This window comes from Vulpes vulpes, chromosome 16 (assembly GCF_048418805.1).
Source record: "Vulpes vulpes isolate BD-2025 chromosome 16, VulVul3, whole genome shotgun sequence".
NCBI lineage: Eukaryota > Metazoa > Chordata > Mammalia > Carnivora > Canidae > Vulpes > Vulpes vulpes.
This window is the reverse complement of record NC_132795.1, coordinates 43,271,977-43,295,463: the sequence shown is the minus strand read 5'-3', so window position 1 is coordinate 43,295,463 and position 23,487 is coordinate 43,271,977. Positions and strand designations below refer to the sequence as shown.

Sequence of the window (23,487 nt, the reverse complement as noted above, 5' to 3'; positions counted from 1 at the left end):
TGTTTTTATCTTTAAAAGCTTGTAAATTCACCTGAAATTTGATGGCTAATTTTTTTTTTTTCATTGTGATGACATTAGAAAAGCAGATGAAACACCAGGGACATCAGATGATTGGGTTCCAGCGTACCCACTATGCATAACTGGGGGCAGCTGTCCATACTATAGGCACGAGGCAGTTTAGGATAGCTCACCTTGCATGATTTTTCTCCATACTGTCTTTATCTAATTGGGATGAGGCTGGCATTTCTGAAGCCAGCGTCCTGCATATACAGGAGTTAGAAACAAGAAAGAGATATTTGCACCTTGTCTGAGGCATCCATAACCCAAGTAATGAGAAAGAATGGAGTGACTTATTATAGCAATTCATTGTTCTCTGGTACGTCCCGATGCATCATCAAATGCTACTCCTTCAAGTCTTCAGGTCTCCTTCAAAAGCTTCAAAAGCTTTACTTAAACCCCACACCTTCCTCTCCTCTACTGCATAACAGTATGTTAAGAAATGGTATGTACACCTTTGGGCTGCCTAGGTAGGCAGGACATACTGTTTTATGAACTGTTACATGGAATTCTATGAAAGTATGGTTATTTAATAACTTTCTTAAAGATTTTATTTATTTATTCCTGAGAGACACAGTAAGAGGAAGAGAGGCAGAGACACAGGAGAGGAAGAAGCAGGCTCCATGCAGGGAGCCTGACATGGGACTTGATCCCGGGTCTCCAGGATCACGCCCTGGGCTGAAGGCAGGCACTAAACCGCCGAGCCAACCAGGGATCCCACAATTATTTATTTTTTAAAAATATTTTATTTAAGAGAGAGCGAGAGATTGCACATGGGAGAGAAAGAGAGAGAACATGAACGGGAGGGAGGGGCAGAGAGCATGGGAGAAACAGGCTCCCCGCTGAGCAGAGAGCCCAAAGCAGGACTGGATCCCAGGACCCTGGGATCATGACCTGAGCCAAAGGCAGACGCTTAAGAGACTGAGCCACTCAGGCGCCCTGACAAAAGTGTCTTTATTTTTGGTTTATTTTTTATAGATTTTACTTATTTGAGAGAGAGGGAGAACATGAGCAGGAGGGAGGGGCTGGGGGAGAGAGAGATAAGCAGATTCCCTGTCAAGCAGGGAGCCCAGTGCAGGGCTTGATCCCAGGACCCCAAGATCAGTCTGACCTGAGCTGAAGGTAGACGCTTAGCCGACTGAGCCACCCAGGTTCCCCAAAAGTGATTTTATTTTATTTTATTTTATTTATTTATTTATTTATTTAATTAATTAATTTATTTTTTAAAAAGATTTTATTTATTTATTCATAGAGACACAGAGAGAGAGGCAGAGGGAGAAGCAGGCTCCATGCTGAGAGCCCGACGTGGGACTCGATCCAGGGTCTCCAGGATCACGCCCTGGGCTGCAGGCGGTGCTAAATCGCTGCGCCACCAGGGCAGCCCTATTTTATTTTTTTTTAAAGATTTTATTTATTTATTCATGAGAGACATAGAAAGAGAGAGAGGCAGACACACAGGCAGAGGGAGAAGCAGGCTCCATGCAGGGAGCCCGATGTGGGACTTGATCCCAGGTCTCCAGGATCACACCTTGGGCTGTCCAAGTGTTTTTATTTTAAAAATAAAGTGACGTTTATTTTAAGCTTCACTCAGTAAAGGGGAAGAACAGATTGAACTAGTTAAATATCCAATTACAAAGGATGTTACAATAAAATACATCTACGTTTAAGAAGAGTCACAATTCTTTGCTTGTAATTCTCATATCCAAAAAAGCTCTGAAAACAGTTTCTCCCTAAATTTGGTGACAAAACTGACCTGACCTTAGGCTCTTCATAGTCTTTAGTCATCACATGTAGTGGTGCGATAGCTCACTACATTCACTACATTCATACATTCCATGGAAACAGCGTATTTGAGAATGGGGGCTACCATAGACTCTTGTGGAAGTCTGAGTAAAATGTATCTCCTGTTATAGTTTTCTAAAATCTGAAAGTTGTGATTCCAAAACATAATTAGCCCTAGATTTCTGAGGAAGGCTTGTCAAGCAGTGTTTCCCGAAATTGCTAATGATACGGTGATTTTACCAAACCCAAAATTAGTTGCAATAAATATTTTTATTCCATGGTTTGTCATGAGGCTGACTCACCAGGAAAAGAGAATAAGCATGTTGGGACAGCTACAGGAATAAGCAGGCCGCATCACAAACTGACACAGCAATGATCTGTTACGTGATGTATAGGACACGGCATAATTACCAGAAGCTATTAATGCATCAAGACAGCATACAGTGCTGCTGCTAACAGTTGTCTGCATAAAAAGGAAAAACCCCACTCTTTTGAAGCTTCTTTTACATAGAGTGCTTTAGGACATTCTGATTTAGTAGTTCTCAACCTGTTTAAAATTAGAATCTCCTAGAGAGCTTTCTAAAAATAACCTATGATGGGCCTTACCTTCAGATAGTCTGATTTACTTGGTCTAGAGGAGGCCTTGGCAAGTGTTTTTAAAAACACCCTGTACTTGGCTAGCTCAGTCCGAGAGCATGCAACTCTTGATCTTAGGGTTGTAAGCTCAAGCCCTTAAAAAGTCCTACTACCCAGGCTCTACCCCAGAACAGGTAAACTGGAATCCTTGGAAGTGTAGCCCAGACACAAGTATTTCTTTGAAAAGATGCTCAGTGATTCCAATGTACACCTAAAGGTGAAAACCAATGATTAAGATCTCCTCTGTTGCCTGGGTTTAGGGTGTCAACTGCTTGCTTGCTTGCTTGCTTGCTTGCTTTCTCTCTTTCAGAGGGAGATGTATGGAAACCACATAAGAAATATTTTTAAATACTTTCAGCAAAATAATCCATACCATATCAAACTCCTTTAGCATACAGCAGTAAATTATAGTGAAGGACAAAACAGAAAAGTAGAATTCATTTTAGTTGAGTCTGTATTGTACAGGAGAGCATAACTTAAGCTCAGAACAGAAGTCATAGCATCTTCCAATGAATTCTAGGTAGCAAACGAAAAAACTAATTACAATAGTTTTCCAGTGACTCTAACTATTCAGGATGCCAAAGTAAAACAGATTCCTATACAAATTTCAAAGAAAGCTAGAAAATACATTAACAAATATTGAATTCAGAATAATTTCTGCTCAGAAATCAACTGAAATGTAAGGTGCACTTTTTTAGATAGAAGATAAATCTCTTTCACTTTTACTTAAAAATAATTTTTTCGTGCATTCCAATGGTCATATGAAAAAGACATATACTTTATTTTCATTCTAACCCTGAGGAAGGAAAAACAAATGTGGAGTAGCATACTAAGAACTTAAACTCCACACTTTTCACAACTGGAAATAGCAAGTAATGGAAGAAGTCCAGGACTACATTTATTCAGGCTTCCACACACATCAGTTTAAATTACCCAAAACTAAAATTTGGGCAACTGGTACTAGTGGCATTATACTTTTAGTCCCTACACTGGTTTAAACAAAACAAAATTTATATTTACCACGTAGGAACTTTCAGCTCAGCAATATATAGGGACATTAGAGTTTCATTGCTTAAGAAGCTCTATTCAGAAGAAAAATATGAATAAGGTCTATGCACACATATCTTTCACTACAAAGAGGTCAGCTGTTACAGGGGAGTTAATGAGAGGAAAAATGTGGAATTTCATCACAATGGAATATGGGAAGAGCTGGTATTTCCTCTTTGCCATTACAATTATTCTTCTTAGGATGAAACTTGGAATTGCAAATTTAGCTGACTTTACCACAGTTTTCAACCTTTGTAAAGGAAAAAAAAAAAAGTTCACTCCATGGGCCAGAAACCCCAAGCAGCAGTTGGGAGTAAGAGGGCAATAACGACTGAAGAAAACAGGTTCACTGCATTGTTATCAAGAATGGGTTTCCCCGCTATGTACTTCACCTCATTCGCTGGGCTGTTGACCACCATACCAGTGCTTTCGTCTAAACCTGGAGGGGAAAAGCAGCAAGTGAGGTGCAAAGTCCAAATGACTTGACTTAAAAACAGATTAGCTTTTCTCCTCTGAAGAATATAATCTTTGAAAGACTCTCAGGACCTATTAACTGACTTCAGTGGGTAATTCTATGGTGAGATAGGGAACCCTTGATTACAAAGGACTTTTTTGAAATGTCCTTTTGAGTACACCTCGATACTGTTCTCCCAACACTGTTGGAATTCCTTCACAGGAAGAAGGAAGGACATGAAAAGCAGAGAGAGCATGAAACTAGAATACTAGACCTCTAAGACCAACCTGCGAGGTCCCTGGGAATAAGGGTTGAGTCTTCAGCCTCGGCAGTGGCGACCCAGGACCCAGCATGAGTCCAGCACAGGGGAGGCACACATCTTTCCCACAGCCAACATTTTTTCAACCCACTCAACATGATCAGAAACTTCCCCAGTTAGAGCCCAGTTTAGAATAAAACCTAGGCTTCTACAAAAATCAACCAACCAACAAAAAACATAGGGAGAGAGTGTGTGTGTGTGTGTGTGTGTGTGTGCGAGTGTGTCGTTAGTGACCTTAGCTTGAACTAAGATCAGACTGCTTCCTCCTTAGTATTTAGATAAGACAAATGAATCTGAGAGAACACTCTGATAGGTGGGGAGCAAAGCAGAAGGGCAAGTATATTATCTTGGCACATGAAGAGAACTGGAAGGACTGTATACAGGCAAACTCCAAACTCCCAGCCTCTTCACTGTGAATCAAAGGAGGAAACACGGTTGGTCAGAGTGCGGAGGAAATACACACCGACCACAGTATGTCAGGACACTGAAGTGACAGGAGAGCCTCAGAAGCCAAGCCTAGAAAATTCTGGGAAAACCAATTCTCCCACATATCTTGAGTTGGGCTAAAAATTCAGTGGGGACAGAAAGCATTATGTCACAGTAGAGCAACAGGTTGTATGTTAACAGAGTCGTATAATCATTCTCAAATGGGCTTGGAAAGCAAACGGAAGGTGGAGCATTAAAAATGATCTGATCCCAAATGTTCTGCTTTCCCTGGGATTAGGTGAAGTCCCCAAAGCATCTGTTTCCTGAACAGCTTCTACTCATTGCTCAGTGGGACTAATTCTCTTTCAATTAATTTAACACACACACACACACACAAAAACCCTTAAAAATCAAAATTGTAGGAAAGACTCTCTCCTGTCATTCCTGGCCTCTCAAGTTCCTGTCTTTGGGATTGTATTCATTGCCAAGGTTTTCTCCCCCATATTTCTTTCCCATTTAATACACTCATAACTCGTAATAATAAAGTTATGGTCTTACCAGTAAATTGCATTGTAGCTCCTAAATATGAGTCCACAACTGATCCTAGTAATCCAGCCAGACCCCCAAATGCAATAATTGGCCACTGGGGAGCAGAAATGTCTAAATCATTAACGAAGACCAACTGTGTGAGGAAGTAGGTGATGCCCACAAAGGTACCGCCAAGTAGACTGGAGACAAGGCCCACCACTGTGACCCCTCCATTGGTCCCTGAAAAAAAATATATACAGAAAATAATCTGGTTAACAATCAGCAAACACACGAAATCAAGGAAAGCAAAAGATTTTGGAACCTCTCTTATCAAGACTAATTCAAAGAAAAGGTTCTTTTTCATATAATCCAAAGGCCATAGTCTACTTAAGGGCAGGTGATGATGACGACAAAACGTGTAACAGCAGCAGCAGCAGCAGCAGCAGTTGTTGATAATAGTAACACGGAACTGAGGTATATATTAAAGCACTAACTACGTAACAGGCCCTTTTTTTTTTTTTAAATTTTTATTTATTTATGATAGTCACACAGAGAGAGAGGCAGAGACACAGGCAGAGGGAGAAGCAGGCTCCATGCACCAGGAGCCTGACGTGGGATTCGATCCCGGGTGTCTAGGATCGCGCCCTGGGCCAAAGGCAGGCGCCAAACCGCTGCGCCACCCAGGGATCCCACGTAACAGGTCCTCAAGAAATACTCTCTCATTCTCTTCCTTTTCCTCTCCTACTGATACGTCTTTGCATTTCTAGATTGTTTATCTAGGACTTGCTAATATTTTCTGTAAATACTATTTCTTATCACCAATTTAACAGCCGACAGCAATTTCCAATTGGAAATCCAATTTCCAACTGACTAAAATTCTTAAAAGGCTCTTAAGTAAGAAACACAATAAATCAGATTTTTTTTTCCGTGAATTTTGTTTTTTAAAGAAACTTAAAGACTCACCAACTGGAACTTTTTCCCAGGTTGTTATTAGCCTCGGCGGGCTTTTACTCAGAACCGGGCCCACTTCTGAAGCCCAGGTGTCTCCAGCAGAGCAGGCCAGTGCAGCCAAGAGAGACAGACACATCCAGGAAGCGGTGTACTGCTTGGAAAAATCTATTGGGATCTCCCCGGGGCCATTTTCTATCATGTACAGCAGGGCCAGCTCTGTGGGCACAGCCCCATTGCAGAACACCTGAACCCAATTCCTCTGCCCACCTACACGCGAACAAATGGATAAAGAACACAAGAAATGTTTTCTCCTCAAAGGAAAATCATGCAGTTACATTACATTACATTACATGAACGTATTTTAAAGGTTAAAGAAAGAAAAATGACTAAAATTTTAAAAATAACTAAAAGTTGGATGGTACTTTTGCTTACTACATTCTATATTGTTTAGAATGATAGATTTTAATGCTTCTAAAATTCTGCTTTACTTATTATTGTGGTGAAGTGATGATAAGCTAAATTAGGCCACTACTTAGTTATTCTTATATAATATTTATCTGTTTCAACAGTCTAAACATGTTCCGATTATAAGCTTATAACATCTTAGGATGAAATAAAGATTACTATTTTAAGTGATGTCAAACATAATTCAGTTTACCTTCTTTGTATTCTGAATCTAGACGCTTCTTTATTTCTCCCTTCCATTTAGTGAGTTTTGAAGAAGAAAGGAAAAACATCAGCAAAGAGGTAAAAAAGCTGAAATTTGCAATGGTTAGGATAAATCCAACCACAAGCCCTGAAAGAAACACACATATACACAAAATTATACTTAGTCCATATATCAACGCTGTGGAAAAAAAGAATGGGGAGAAAGAAAAGAATGGGATTTTTTTTTCAGTTATTGTTCACATTATAACCTGAAATGTACATCTCCAATACATTTTCATTTTTTACCAACTCAGATATTCCCACACAGTAATCTAAATGTTGATTTGATTTAATTGAATTATTTTTACGTTTTACCCCCATAGCCTGGATATTCTTTTTCTACCTAAAGGCTAGCTTTTTATACTTTTCAAAATTTTCACATGCTCTTTTTTTGAGCCTTATAAACTATGTCAGAAAATGGAGATGGTGTTTCTCAGCTGTGTTTTACTATGTAAATCTAAAAAATAATCCTGGATTTTATGTGGAATTAAAAAAATGGAGTATTTTCTGTGAATGTGATTTTTTAAAAATAATTTAACACAAGGTTTTTTTTTAAGATAGATTTATTATTTATTTATTTATTTATTTATTTATTTATTTATTTATTTATTTATTTATTTATGAGAGAGAGAGAGAGAGAGAGAGAGAGAGAGAGAGGCAGGCAGAGACACAGGCAGAGGGAGAAGCAGGCTCCATGCAGGGAGCCTGACGTGGGACTTGATCCTGGATCTCCAGGATCAGGCCCTGAGCTACAGGTGGTGCCAAACTGCTGAGCCATCCGGCCTGCCCTGTGAATGTGATTTTAAGATTTTTTTTGACTTTTCATTTGTTTCTTTTACTTGGGCAAAGAAGAAAGGGAACATCCTTCATTTTTCTATGAGTGACCAATTTCAAGGAAGGCTTATAATACCTACAGTTCCATCAGGAGAACAAGTAAGAGGGAAGCTTACATTTCATGAAACAGAGAAGGAAAAAAAAAAGAAAAAGGAAGAATGTAATCTTGATATTATATTACTATGTAAAGAGGCCACTGAAATCACCTGCAAAATCAAACATGCTTGAGACCTACTTTGGTTGTAGGCTGCTAAACTAAGACGTTCTAGAGCCTCTCTAGGTAATTATAAAGGTTATTTCTTTGTTAGAGTGCATGCATGTGCATGAGTACACATGCAAGTAGGGGAGCGGCAGGGGAAGAGAGAAGGATGGAAGCAGACTCCCTCCTGAGCGTGGAGCCTAGTACAGGCCTTGAGGTCACAACCTGAGCCAAACTCAGGAGTGGGATGCTCAACCAGCTGAGCCACCTGGGCACCCCCCTCTAGGTAATCCTATAGAGAAAATGCACATCACTGGAATTAGCTTCTTAAATTACTCAGGGGCACCTGCGTGGCTCAGGTCATGATCTCTGGGTTGTTAGCTGAGCCCAGATGTCAGGCTCTGTGCTAGGCATGGAGCCTGCTTGGAATTCTCTCCCTCTCTCTCTGCCCACCCTCTCCACCCTCCACCCCCCTTCCCGTGCCACAATTACTCAGAAAATCCTTAAAAGCTTTTGTTGCAAAATTTGAAAATGTTCTTAGGAGGGATCCCTGGGTGGCTCAGTGGTTTGGCACCTGCCTTCGGTCCAGGCATGATCCTGGAGTCCCAGGATCGAGTCCCACATCGGGCTCCCAGCATGGAGCCTGCTTCTCCCTCTGCCTGTGTCTCTGCTTCTCTCTCTCTCTCTCTCTGCATGTCTATCATGAATAAATAAATAAAATCTTAAAAAAAAAAAGAAAATGTTTTTATGAGTAAAACTTGGTGCTTGAAGAAACAGAGTACCGGTGTTTCTATTACCACAATGGTTAATCCTATAAAAATGAATGAGACTGAGGATTCTGGGAATACAGAAGAGTAGGGAGTGCTAGGAAATGTCTTCCCACCTAGACAACACCTGGGCTGGCGCATCTGTCTGACACAGCTGTTTGGAAACTCTGCAGTCTACTGAAGGCTTATGACTTTAAGGGAATGCTTGGAAGGGAAACGGCAATTAATTTTGGTCAATTTTAGGTCTTAACGGTGCACCAGCCACCCACCTACCCTCCCAGCACCACGGCAGGCAGGCAGGAGTTGCAGGAGCAGCCTGCACACAGCTTACAGGAGCCAGTTCAGGGCAAGAAGGACCTCGTTTCCAAATATCAGGATTTATACTCTGATCGATTGCTGCTTCTGATTATGGAGCTATAGACACAGAGGCTGGCAGCCATTGTTGCACTCCACCGCCGCCTCCCCCACTGTTGCAAGCCCTTTCTTGTCTGACTGGAGTTCCAAAGGATTTAAAGGCTCAATGCCACCCCCCCCCCCCATTTTTCTGTGTTTTCTCCTTTGGAGAGCTAGACATTAAAGGCTAGGACATTCAAAAGAAATTGCATTTGTAGAGAAAATCAGAAAGTCCCAGTGCATACCCAGGGAAAGGTGTAGGCTCAGAAAAGACTGTGAAGGTCTTAGGTTTACTCCTCAGGGTGATCCTTGGCACAGAGACCAGTGCAATAATCAAAAACAAGACAAAACAAAAAGAGCAAACCCTGCGGACAGAGGAAATTCTGATTTCCAGAGTTACCACATTATTAGACTTACTCATTTATTTTAAGATTTTATTTATTCATGAGAGATGCAGAAAGGGAGAGAGACACAGGCAGAGGGAGAAGCAGTCTCCCTGTGGGGAGCCCGATGTGGGACTCAATCCTGGGATCATGACCTGAGCCACAGGCTGATGCTCAACCACTGAGCCATCAAGGTGCCTCTGACATTATTAGATTTAAATATCCAGTTTTCAACAAAAATATCACAAGGCATACAAAGAAACAGGAGAGTATGGCCCATTCAAAGGGGGAAAAAATCAATGGAGACTGTCACTAGAAGAGCAAGATGGTGGGCCTACTAAGCAAAGACTTCAACCGTTATACATGGTCAAATAACTAAAGACATGAAGTCAAGAGAACAATGTGGGAATATTAATAAAGAGAAACCTAAAGAGAAGCCGAAAGGGAATACTGGAGTTGGAAATAATTCAGTAGATATTCAAAGGCACATATAAGCAAGCACAAGAAATAATCAATGAACTTAAAGACAAACAATGGAACTCATCCAGTCTGAAAATAGGAAGAAAAAAGAATGAAGTGAACAGAGCCTGAGGGACATAAAGGACACCATCAAGGAGAAAACACCCACATGGGAATCCCAGAAGGAGAAAAGAGAGGGGAAAGGGGGCAGAGAAATTATTTGAAGAAATAACAGCTGAAACCTTCCCAATTTTTTTTTTTTGAAAACACCCCAAGTTTGGTGAAAGACATACATATAAACATGCAAGAAAGAAGCTTAGCAAACTCCAAATAGAATGAATTTAAAGAAAGTCACATTGAGATACAGTACAATCAAACTGTTCCAAGACAAAGACAATCTCAAAAGCAGAAAGAGGTAATAAGCAACTCATCACATATGAGGGATCCTTAAAAAGATTATCAACAGATTTCTTATCAGAAAGTTTGGAGGCCAGAAGGCATGGGGGTGATATAGTCAAAGCGTGAAAAGGAAAGAAAAAAAACCTGTCAAACAAGAAGCTTATATTCAGCAAACTATTTTTCAAAAGTAAAGGAAAGGGGCACCTGTGTGGCTCAGTTGGTTAAGCATCCAACTCGTGGTGTTAGGTCAGGTCATGGTCTCAGTGTCCTGGGATCAAGCCCTGTGTCGGGCCCGATGCTCAGCGTGTTGTCTGCTTGAGAGTCTCTCTCTCCTTCTCCCTCTGCCCCTCCCATTCATGCTGTCTCTCTCTCTCTCTCTCTCAAATAAAGAAAATCTTAAAAAAAAAGTAAGAGAGAAATTAAGAGAGTTTGTTATCGATGTTATGCTGGCAGAAATTCAAATTAGACCATTGTAACTTTAGGATGTTAAATTAATTGTCATTGTAATCACAAAGAAAATAGTTATACACAAAAGGAAATGAAAAAAGAATTCAAAAATTTCACTACAAAAAATTAAACACAAAAGAAGACATTAATACAAAAAATGAGGAACAAAAAAGTGTAAGACCTAGAGAAACAAGTAGCAGAACGACAAATTTAAGCTTCTGGTTAGTAATTACTTTAATCCTAAGGGATTGCAAGTCTCCCCTTCCCTTCATCCAAGACCGAAGGAATATAGTTAAATGCTATGTTTGTAAATTTTCCTTTTTTCCCTCCAGTGTGTTCACAGTACTGATTTAAAATACAATTGGCTTCATCTGCTTTAGTTTGCGTTCAGTTTTGGATTTCCCCTTTTCCCATCCTTACTATTTTATTTCCTAAATACACAGAACATTAGCATGCTCTCAAAAGTCAAACTTACACAGCATACTCAGAGACGGGTCACTTCCTCCCAGGTCCCTTTGCCCCCCTCTCTCTATTCTGTTCTCCCTCTATTCTTTGTAGATAACAAACTCTACTGTTTCTTAGTTTATCATTCCTGTGTTTCTTTTTGCAAAGAACATATAACACCATGTTTCTTATTTTCTTTACATAAAAGGTCACATTCTGTATGTGTTCTTTCCAACTTAGCACATTTTTTAAAAAACCTAAGCTGTATGCCCAATGTGGGGCTTGAACTCATGACCCCAAGAGCAAGAGTCACATGTTCTACTGATTGGGCCAGCCAGACACCCCTATAAGCACCCTTTAAATAATAATTTTATAGTCCTCCTTTTGGGGAGAGAACATGCTAACTCTGCTGTTGAGCACTCGGATCAGTGGCACTCAAGAAATTTGCATTCTTTGGTAATTAGTCTCTCTTGACTGTGGCTGCTTCAAGTCGAAATTTGCAGTTTAGGGTACGGGAGGTCTGAAAAAAATTCATCTGGCCCTTAGGGCTGGGGACTGATTTCCCAGACTGTGATAACCACACTGAGCCACTGATATCTTGTATGGCTCTGTCCAGGCTGCCTGCTTGTATTTTTTTTTTTTTTTTTTTTTGCTTGTATTTCTAAGTACAAATTCTTCCATCCCTAACTTTATTAAGTTAGTTTTTTTTTTTTTTCCCCCTCCCCCCATTAAGTTAGTTTTTTACTTTTATTAACAATTTCCATTCTTCAGGTGCTTGGCTGGCTCAGTTGGTAGAGCATGCAACTCTTAATCTTAGGGTCATGAGTTCAAACCCCCTGTTGAAGGTGGAGACTGGTTAAAATTAAAACAAATAAAACAAAGAACTCTTTGTGTCTCTGTAACTCTTAAGATAAACATTCAATTTTGTTCTATAAAGATTTTTGTTAAAACATTAAACAAAATTATTAATAGAAGGTTAAACAGGTTTTTTTTTTTTTTTTAAAGATTTTATTTATTTATTCATGAGAGACACAGAGAGAGAGAAAGGTAGAGACACAGGCAAAGGGAGAAGCAGGCTCCATGCAGGGAGCCTGATGTGGACTCGATCCCGGGTCTCCAGGATCACGCCCTGGGCCGAAGGCGGCGCTAAATCCCTGAGCCACCAGGGCTGCCCGAAGTTAAACAGGTATTAACCATTAAATAGTATTTTCTTAAATAATAGAAGAGGGGACCAGATTTCTATTTCTGCAGAAACTCTTTCTGGTGGTTAGTTCAACATTCAGGTACCACAACTACTGATACATTTACTGACTGATCTATCCAGAGACACTCAGAATACTGGGATTTTACTCAAGTTTAGCACATTTTATTTTATTTTATTATTTTTATTTATTTATTTATTTATTTATTTATTTATTTTTATTTTTATTTATTTATGATAGTCACACACACAGAGAGAGAGAGAGAGAGAGGCAGAGACACAGGCAGAGGGAGAAGCAGGCTCCATGCACCGGGAGCCCGACGTGGGATTCGATCCCGGGTCTCTAGGATCGCGCCCTGGGCCAAAGGCAGGCGCTAAACCACTGCGCCACCCAGGGATCCCCTATTTTATTATTTTTAAAGATTTATTTATTTGTTCATGATAGAGAGAGAGAGAGAGGCAGAGACATAGGCAGAGGGAGAAGCAGGCTCCATGCAGGGAGCCTGACGCGGGACTAGATCCCAGGTCTCCAGGATCACGCCCTGGGCCAAAGGCAGGCACTAAACCGCTGAGCCTTCCAGGATCCCCAGTTTAGCACATTTTAATTGAAAGTGCAAGCAATAGGGTAATGCTGTATGAAATACTAATATAGTGCTTCAGCTCTGGAGTTCAATCTTGGTTCCTTAATTTACCTCAGTTTGACTAAACGTTACCTAATCGTAAACCTCAATTTCTTGGTTCACTTGGGGGGCTCGGTGGGTTAAGCATCCACCTTCTGCTCAGGGTGGCAAACATGGGATCCTGGAACTGAGCCCCGCGTTGGGCTGGTGCTCAAGGAGGGCCTGCTTCTCCCTCTCCCTCTTCCTCTGCCTCTGCCCCTACCTCCACTCACGCTCGCTCTCTTGCTCTTCCTTTCTCTCTCAAATAAACAAATAAAATCTTCAAAAAGAAAAAAGCCTCAATTTCTTATTGGTGAAATTAGATTAACAACAATTCCTACCTCACTGATTTGTTGTGAAAAGCAAAATGAGGTAATTTTTACAGTACATTATATTAGCCAGATCTAGGAAGCCTTTCATAAATGTTTACTAATATCACCGGTAATAATAGCAGCTCCGATACTAAAACCTCAGCAACGCTATTTTTGTAATTCTATACTATTATTGTAACAATATTAATGATAAATATGATTTGTTACCCAATGATCACTTCTTTTCAATTGGTTTTAAAGTATTACAAGAGTAGCACGTGACTACTGGAGGGGAAAGCCACAAACATGAAGTATTATACATAGTAAAAATCAAAATGTGTCTGTGCACCCCCCCCTCTCATCCCTTCTCTACAGATAGTCACTGTCAACAATTTGTTCTACTGTCTTTAAACAAACACAGGGTAGGATGGCCCTAAAACACCCTACACTGAAATGCTGCAAATCATCTACATCCTTTTTACTTCAGCTGCCTTAAAATACCACGTGAAGTGATCAGTGTTCCTGCTGACAACAGGTTCAGAATGAGGAAGTAAACTGAAGGCAATGTACTGTGAAAGAATGATTTCTTTCATGTATGCTAAAAATATCTTGGTTATTTTTTTGCAACTTCTTGCTATCTCTCAACTCTTAAATTAGTAACTGCTATCTCGCGTTCCTATCTATTCCATCTCCCCCAAACCACCTCTGGAGTCTAATGGTCACTGGTAAGAGCTGATATGCACAACAGGGTGCTCTCAAAGCACTTCAAGATTCAAGAATTATGGCTGTCTCCTGAGTTTTAAATAGGTAAATTCTGCACTTAACAGAGCCATATGCGGAAGTAAAACACAGTCTACAAATGTCTAATAGCAGGTGTAGAGTTATACCATAAATTTCAACTAAGGTGACCTAGGCATAATAACCCTGAGAATCAGAAAAGGGAAAGGCAGGACTAGAATTTTAAAATTTAATAAGTTCAAATCGAATCAAGTGTTATCACAGGTAATCTACCTACAGCAAGGCTGTGGGAATCAACACAAGGGTCATTAACCCAAAATATAGAACATGACGGCCAAAGAACCAGAAGTTGGCATAACTTGTTGAATCCTGTACAAGAGATGGGACCCTTTGACCTCAGGACTGGCAGTATGTGACACAGGAAACTGAAGGACTCCATAAACATCTGTTTCTGCTCCTTCTCCTTCTATTCTTGCTAGGACCTAAACTCCCACCTCATACGTGCCTCATAATGCAAACAGTGTATGTCCTCTTTATAAGGGACAGGAGTCAAGGATTTCTCTGGACTAGATAACTTCTAAAGAAGGATGAGGTGAGAATGACCCAAGGAAGCCATCACATGCATATTCTAGACCACCTGGCATCCAACATCTATGCCAAGACTCCCGACTCCAAGGAATAACACCTAGGCCCTCACCTTTGTTCTAACACACGATGGACCACAGTCCTCAGTAAAAACCTCTGGCCCTGAACAAAGATGTGACTCTCTTTTCTTGAGTCTCCCAGACACTGTATCAGCACTCTTTCTACATCTTCAATAAATTCTGCTTTCACCTCCTGCTGGCTCACCTTTGATTTCTATCCTGTAGCCAGGGACTCTGCTGGCTAGTCCTGTGGGACCCCTCCGGGTCCTAGACCTGGCCTGCCAGCAACATATTGACTGTTTCCCAGACTCAGTACTCACCAAAAAAATTTTATAGTTATAAGCTGACTTCTAATATGGCCTGACTTCAACAGGGCATGCAATGGACTAGTTCTATATATATTTTTAAAAGATATACTTCATTATCATTATTATTAAAGTATGCCCCCTAAGCCCAATGTGGGGCTTGAACTCACAACCCTGAGATCAAGAATCACACACTCTACTGACAGCCAGCCAGGCACCATGACTAGTCTCTATTTTATCAGATGGACAAAGTGGCATTCTGACGCCTAAACCAGTGCCTGTGACAATGCGCAACATAAACTGGTTTTCTTAGGTCTTTGTCAACTGGGTTCCTGACAAAACAAGGCTTCTATTTCAGAAAGACTGAACACCAGATCTAACTATGGTGACCCAAAAGAGGTAAGGCCACTCTTGTGAGAATGAGGCACAACCACTGGGCTTTCTAGATAATTCTCCGTTTGTGTGCATTTTCACTACACTTACAGCATTTATTTATGGGGATTAAATGCCTCAATCCCATCTCTTTTATCATCTCTGTCCCCTAACTAAACCTGTAAGCTCTCTGATGGTGGGATTTTTATCCATTTTGTTTACTACGAAATCCTAAGTGCCCAGAACAGTGTGTGGCATACAGGAGACCCTAACTATACATTTGCTGAATGAATGGATGGATGGATGGATGAATGAATGAATGAAAGAAAAAAATGGTAAGCCACTAACAGTCTTCGTAAGTGGAATTATATTTAAATTTGTCAAGTCAAAAATCTGATGGCAGATAGTGAGTTCAAAGAACACAATGAAAGACTGTATGATACCTCCTTGGAGCAAATCATCTACACAGTGCTTTACGGTTTATAATCAGTTTCCCATATATCCCCCCATGTGATTCTCCTTATTCTAGAAATAGTCTCTCAAAGACACCAGAGACCTTCACTTCAGCGCCCATCTAAGCACTGCCTCAAGCCCTGCCCCTTCTATCAACACTGAGGTACGTGTTCCTGTGTCACAGGGGGCTCCTTGAACACCCTCATCCTGAGGAAGTTTGGAAACTCTCCCCAACCCCAAGCACCTGAAGGCACAACACAGCAAACCACGGTGAGATGCCCAGGACTGTGAACAGCAGTCGTGGGAGGTGAACAATAACAGTGACATTCATAAAATGCTTACGGGTGCCAGGTTTCACATGGAAACTCCTCACAGTAGGTCAATGCTGTAAATAAAATCATTCCTTCTCATTGTACGGATGGAAAAGTACAATGCTGAGAGCTTACGTGATTTGTAGTCCTACTACAGGAAGTATACTCCCAAGGACTGTGTATAATATGAGTTAGCATCACAGTTTTTTTGTCCTTAAGGGGGGAAAAAAACACTCTCAATAAAAGATACCAATATTCATGGAATGAAATGATCAATATACATATATTTCCTGAGCACTTATTCAAAGCATGGGACATAGAAGCGGAAGATGCACTCCCTGTCTTCAAAGAGTTTATAACATGGTGAAAGCAGAGTAAGTCACTAACGGCGAATGTTTATATAAAGCCTTATAGTGTAAAAAGATGTCCCATACATTATCCTGTTGGACCCTCACCAATAAGCCCTAAGAACTATTTCATAAGGGGTGAAGGGAACTCAGGATCCAAGGAGTCAGGAAATGTGGTAGAGTTCACAGAGATACCAAGTGGCAGTCCCAGGATTCAAAATACATACCTTCTCATTCTACATCAAGCTAGCCAGGAGAGGCGGAGAGGGCTGGAAGGCAGCAAAGGAAATTGTGGCAGGAAAGAGACTGAAGTGGCGGAGTCCTGGGGTGTACTGGGGTAGCTCAGGGGCTACACAGGCCTGCGGCTGCCTCTGGCTCAGGTCAGGATCTGGGAGTCCCTGGGCCCAGCCCCCGGAGTGGTGGGGGGGGCAGCTCAGCAGGGCGTCTGCTTTTCCCTCTCCCACTCCCCCTCCCCCTGCCTGTGCTCTTTCTCTCATTTGCTTGCTCAGCGTCTCAAATAACTAAAGTCTTTAAAAAAGAAAAGTAGAGATCAGGAAAGGAAGAGAAGCAGGGCAATATACAACACGGAAACCACAGGAAGACAGAATTTCAAGGACTGGACCCTTCTTTCTACGGGTCAAGAACAATAAAAACCAAGGCAAGACTACCCGAGAAAGGACATTAAAAAATAAAACAAACATATTTTATTTATTTATTTATTTGAAAGAGAGAGAGAGCGCGCGAGCCTACAAGCAGGGGGGAGGGGTGGAGAGGGAGGGAGATGCAGATTCCCTGCTGGCAGGGAGCCCGAGGGCCAGGGGCTCCAGCCCAGGACTCAGAGACCTCAACCTGAGCCAAAGGCAGACACATAACCAACTGAGCCACCCAGGTGCCTGGAGAAAGGCTATTTTTTTTTATAAAGCATAACTCTGTATAATTATATTCAAATAGAGATGGTTCAAATTATTTGCTCTAAATGAGCAAATACTTTCAAAGTGCTAACAGCAGTGCCTGGTACACAGTATGCACAGCATGAACATTTGCTAAGTAGATAAATCATAACCATTCCTAGTATCCATTATATGGTAAGATAAGATGTAAGAATGTCAATATGTCGGTTAACTGCAATTCTCAACTACGCTGCAGAAGGAAAAAAAGACCTTGAAAGATGTCTCTCAATTATGAAGAGAATTAGCATATTTCTGAAGAACTGTACATAATAGTAACAAGCACCCAATAAATGTTGGCTATGTCTGTGCTCTGAGCTAAGAAGTTTTGTAAGATCTTATTTATTTATTTGAGAGAGAGCGAGAGAGAGAGAGAGAGAGAGAGAGAGAGGGAGAGCGCCAAGTGTGGGGCGGGGGAGCAGAGGGACAGAGACAAGCAGACTCTGCGGGAAGCCCAATTCAGGGCTCAATCCCAGGACCCTGAGAATATGACCTGAGCTGAAATGAAGAGTCGGCATACAATCCACTGAGCCACCCAGGTGCCCCTGAGCTAATAACTGTATACTGATCGCCTGATTTTATTCTTACTGCAACCTGTAAGAGGTAGGTCAAGGCTTCGAAGGGCCTGAAGCTTATAAATTAAAAAAATAAATAAATAAAAATTTAAAAAAGAATACAAAATTATGTCCACCTTTGTAAAGTTTACAAAACCACAGGACCACGAGAGCACACTGCTAGGGCTCTTCCCAAGGCCTTGGAGGGTACCGATTGCAAGTAAAGATGCCATGGTTTCCCTCAGGTCATGATCTCAGGGTCCTGGGATCCAGCCCTGCGTTAAGGTCCTCACTTAGCGGGGAGTCAGCTTGGGATTCTCACCTTCCCTCTGCCCCCCTGGCATGAGCTCTCCCCCAAACCAATGCACTCTCCGCTCTCCAAAATAAAGAAGTAAATCTTTTTTTTTTTTTTTTAAAGATTTTATTTATTTATTCATGAGAGACACACACAGAGAGAGGCAGAGACACAGGCAGAGGGAGAAGCAGGCTCCACGCAGGGAGCCCAATGTGGGACTCGATCCCAGGTCTCCAGGATCAGGCCCTGGACTGAAAGCGGCGCTAAACCGCTGAGCCAACTGGGCTGCCCTAAAGAAGTAAATCTTAAAAAAAAAACACCTTAACTGTGTCCCGCTTAAGCCCCCTATTACCTGGTCCTTGCCTACATCTTTATTTTTTTCTCTATTTTCTTTCTTTCTTTCTTTCTTTCTTTCTTTCTTTCTTTCTTTCTTTCATTCATTCATTCATTCATTCATTCATTCATTCAACTATCTTCCAGTCAAAATGAGCCTTAGTCTCACATCTGAACAGGCCAGGGTGTAGATCAGGGTCCTTGCACACGTTATTCTGTTAGCCTGGGACACGCTTCTCTCAGACCTTCTCATTGCTGGCTTCTTCAGGTCTTGGGTCAAAACTACCTCCTTAGAGAAAAGGGTTATGCTTGACCCTATCTACAAAAGAACACCTGTATCCCCCAACACACACACTTTATTTTCTTAATTTTTCTCATGAACTATTATCATTATATAACAAGTTTTATGTATTTTGTTATCTAGCTGTTCCAAAGAATAAAAGTTCCGTAAGAACTTGAAGCCATGTCCTTATTCACAGCCACAACCCCAGTCTCTAGAAGGGCAGCCCGGGTGGCTCAGCAGTTTAGCGCCACCTTCAACCCAGGGCCTGATCCTGGAGACCTGGGATGGAGTCCCAAGTCGGGCTCCCTGCATGGAGCCTGCTTCTCCCTCTGCCTGTGTCTCTGCCTCTCTCTCTCATGAATAAATAAATAAAATCTTTTAATAAATAAATATGTCCTAAAATAACAAAAACTTGGCCTATTTCTAACTCACTTCTGAAAAATAAATCTAGGATATTTAGCTTGGACCACTTTGCTGGAGGCTTCTAATAGCAATTTCCAAGAGTGACTCTTTCCAACAGCTTCTCTACTGTACACCTAACAGGAGCGCGCCCATGTTTCTGCTGCAGATAATATAACTAAAAGAATAATCAAGGAACTCAAAAAAATGTATCCTATTAATCTACTTGTATCAATAACAAGATTAAATCTGTACACTGCAGTATCAGTATCTGAAATTTTGACACAACAGGAATGCTGAGCAGTAAATAACTTTATTGTCGTCTAACATACATAACCAGGTTTATGATCTTATATATTCAGAATTTAGAAAACATGAGTGTAAATTATAGAAGCAAACATTTGTTACAGAAACATTCAAAAGAGAAACATACCTCCTAAGGCCCCACTGTGGTCTAGACTTTTCTTTTTAAAGCCATTGGAGACGATCAAAACAGGAACGACGACAGAGAACAGCCAACGCCAAGGAGAAATAGGCTGTAAATTGCCTAAAAAATTAGAACAAATTGTGTGAAGCCCACACAGGTGAGTCTTGGCTGTAAGCCTTGATAACTGCATTCCCGATTAAGACACTGTGGTAAGCAGGGAAGCTGAGACAAAGTCACCAAAGCAAAAGGACTATGTTGAGACTTGCATGTTTACCAAAGAGAGTCCTTCTGGGGAATGACCACGTAGGTTCTGTCCAAGTTTCAATATTTCCTACGTATCTGGAGATTGGAGATGAATCAGTAGCTCCCCATTGTTTGGGAAGAGGCACGTATTAAATCGCAAGAATTGTACAGAGCAAAGTACTTTCATACTAGGATCCAGTTATCATTCTTTCTGTCTTTCAGAGAGATTTTATTTTTTTGAAGTATCACTCTTAAAAAAAAAAAAAAATGAAGTATCACTCTTACAGGCTACGCACCTGCACTCAACAAATTAGGAACTGAGCTTTCCAAAGGTTGCATCCACCCCACAGAGGTTTTCTTCTGTTTGGCTAAGCATGATGTTTTCAAACCATCGGGAGTCAATATTTAAAGGTTAGGAGATTTCACATAAAAATCCAGAACCTTGGCTTCTGCTTTATTTATTTTTAAATTTTATTTATTTTTAAAGATTTTATTTATTCATGAGGGACAGAGAGAGAGAGAGAGAGAGAGAGAGGCAAAGACACAGGCAGAGGCAGAAGAGCAGGCTCCATGCAGGGAGCCCGACGTGGGACCCGATCCTGGATCTCCAGGATCACGCCCTGGGCTGAAGGCAGGTGCTAAACCGCTGAGGGACCCAGGGATCCCCCTCCCCCCCTTTTTTTAAGATTTTATTTATTTATTCATGAGACACAGAGAGAGAGGCGCAGAGACCCAGGCAGAGGGAGAAGCAGGCTCCCTGCAGGGAGCCGACGTGGGACGGATCCTAGGACCTGGGGTCACGCGCTAGGCCGAAGGCAGGTGCTCCACCGTGAGCCACCCAGGTGTCCCTAAAAATGTCCTTTGAAACAGGTTTAACTAGTATTACCAGAAGCAGCATTTATGAAAGGCTCTTTTGTTTGATTTTACTTATTAGAGAGGGAGCACAAGCTGGGGGTGCGGCGGGGTGTGGGGGGGAAGCCGACCGATCCGGGGCTCGGGGTCACGCCCTCGGGTGGGGGGAGGCGGCGCTGCACCGCCGAGCCCCGCGGGGCTGCATCCCGCGACCCGGGGTCACGCCCCGGCCCCCAGCCCCGCCGCAGCCCGGGGCGCCCGGGGCCCCGCTGCTCACCGTAGTAGGTGCTGGCGGTCAGAGACACGACCCAGAAGGCCAGGGAGATGCAGAGCGCGAGGCTCAGCAGCGCGACGTGGGCGATCATCCTCAGGCACCGCGTGCGCGCGCGGCCGGCGGCGTCCGACATGGGCTCGGGCCCCGGGGCCGACTCACCGGGCGGGGTCGCCGGCCCGGGGCTCGCGGGGGCGCCAAGGCCAGGCCCGCATCGCCCGCGGGGGGAGGCGGCTGCGGGCGGGGGCTCGGCCGTCACCTGAGCCTGCGCCCCGCGGCCCCGGGGTTGGCGCGCCGCCTGGGAGGCCGGAGGACTTCCACGGGCCCCAGCGGCCCAGCGGCCCAGCGCCGACACCCCGCGGCCGCCCCGCCCCGCCCCGCCCGCGCCGCTCCTGCGCATGCGCCCGCGACGCCCGGGACGCCCAGGACGCCCAGGACGCCGCGCCGCTCACGTGAGCGCTGGAGGGCGGGGCGGGGGCACTCGGGGGCACGAGGAGGGAGGCCGGGGGAGCCCCGCGGCGGGGGGCGTCGGGGGAGCCCCGGGTCGGGGTGGGCGTGGGGCGCGTCGGGGGAGCCCCGGGCGCCCTGGGTCCGCGCGGACACGGAAGGACTTCACCACCAGGGTGGAAATAGAAGAAAAGCAACGCAGATGGATTCAGACCCTGTAGAGTCCACGTCGTGCATAATGAAGTACTTTTTTATCTTAAAAGAGTTCATGCCATGCAATGTTTTTTACCCCCCCAAAGATTTTTATTTATTCATGAGAGACTCAGAGAGAGAGAGGCAGAGACACAGGCCGAGGGAGAAGCAGGCTCCATGCTGGGACTCGATCCCAGGACCCCGGGGTCACACCCTGGGCCAAGGCGGCGCTAAACCGCTGAGCCCCCCGGGGCTGCTCTGGATTTTTTTTTTTTTTTTTTCCAAGGCTTATTTATTTATCGAGAGCACAGGCCGGGTCAGAGCGGCAGGGAGTCCCCCGCGGACTCGGGCGAGCCTGGAGTCCCAGGTGGGGCTCCCTCCCAGCATCCTGATGACGTCACGGCCCGGCCTGAAATCAAGAGTCCGAGGCTTCACCGGGGGCCCCTAACGTGGATGTTTTAGGGCCAGGGGGGTATGTTGTGCGGAAGGAGCAATTTTACGCCTTGGAAAACTTCAAACCAGCACAGCGTTGAGTTCCTTCGACGTGCTGGCTGCTGCAGCTGCTGCACCTGCGACCACGAGGCCCGACCCACTCGGGCCACTGAGTTCAACTTGTGCAAATCTGTTCCTGCACCCCTCACGCTTTCAGCAGAACATCTCGTTAACATGACGTATGAACCTGTGGCTTATTTCGCATTTTATTGGAAATGAACTTGTGTGCCCGGGTTAAAATGGATAAATACAGCATATCTGAACTTTTTCAGTTGATGCTGAGCATGTAAGGAGGTAAAGGAGTTTCCGATCCAGTTACTCAAATGTGTTTTACTTTGAGTTAGAATTTTTTTTTTTTGAGTTAGAATTTAATAAATAAATTAAAGAGCACTATTACTTTGAAAAGTAATTCGTTGTTTTTTTTTACCACTACTTTTTGAAAACACATGCTTCCACATTTAAATAACATGCCAAAACAACTTAACATCCTTTCCTCAATAAGACATCTAGTTAGCTGATTTTTTTTTTAAGGTCTTATTTATTTATTCATGAGACACACAGAGAGAGAGGCAGAGGGAGAAGCAGGCTCCATGTGGGGAGCCTGATGTGGGACTCGATCCCGGGTCTCCAGGATCACGGCCTGGACTGAAGGGCAGGCTCTAAACCACTGAGCCACCCAGGCGTCCCTAATTAGCTGATTAAGAACCAAATCTGTGAAGAAGAACTAAATAGTGTCCTTATTTCACTACATGTAAATACAGTCTTCCTGCAGAAATTTTGTGCGCACTTTTTTGTCTCACCGTGTTCACTACAGGTAAATAATTGGATTCTCACAGCAAGCTGGCTGGTATCAGTCACACCAGATAACGGGATAGAATTATTCACAGACTAAAAATATTATTTTTGTGGCTTGCCTAATGACCTTTTTTTTTTGTCTCTTGAACAAAATTATGGATTGATCTTGCTTTTTCTTCCCCATCATTTCATCAGTCCCAGGGCAACCTTGTCTGATGTTTGTGTTTTATGAGAATTTTTATAGCCCTTCGTATGTCTGGTTTAGGTTTGCATGACCAGTATAGGCCAGTGCAGGGGCACGTGGGTGGCTCAGGGAGTGGTCCAACTCTTGATTTCGGTTCAGGTCATAAGCTCAGGGTCCTGGGATCCAGTCCTGTGTCCAT

At 42.9% G+C, this 23,487-nt stretch overlaps 1 protein-coding gene across 1 annotated transcript; it reads right to left on the bottom strand.

Moving 5' to 3' along the window:
* Positions 1-2,090: 2,090 nt before the first annotated feature.
* TMEM19 (transmembrane protein 19) lies at positions 2,091-21,550 on the bottom strand. The gene is made up of 6 exons (XM_072741681.1): positions 21,185-21,550; positions 19,819-19,932; positions 6,859-6,996; positions 6,213-6,467; positions 5,280-5,489; positions 2,091-3,961 (listed from the first exon to the last, which is right to left on the bottom strand). The coding sequence occupies exons 1-6, from the start codon at positions 21,312-21,314 to the stop codon at positions 3,798-3,800; spliced, it is 1,011 nt and encodes a 336-aa protein (XP_072597782.1). The 5' UTR covers positions 21,315-21,550; the 3' UTR covers positions 2,091-3,797.
* Between the last annotated feature and the right edge of the window lie 1,937 nt (positions 21,551-23,487).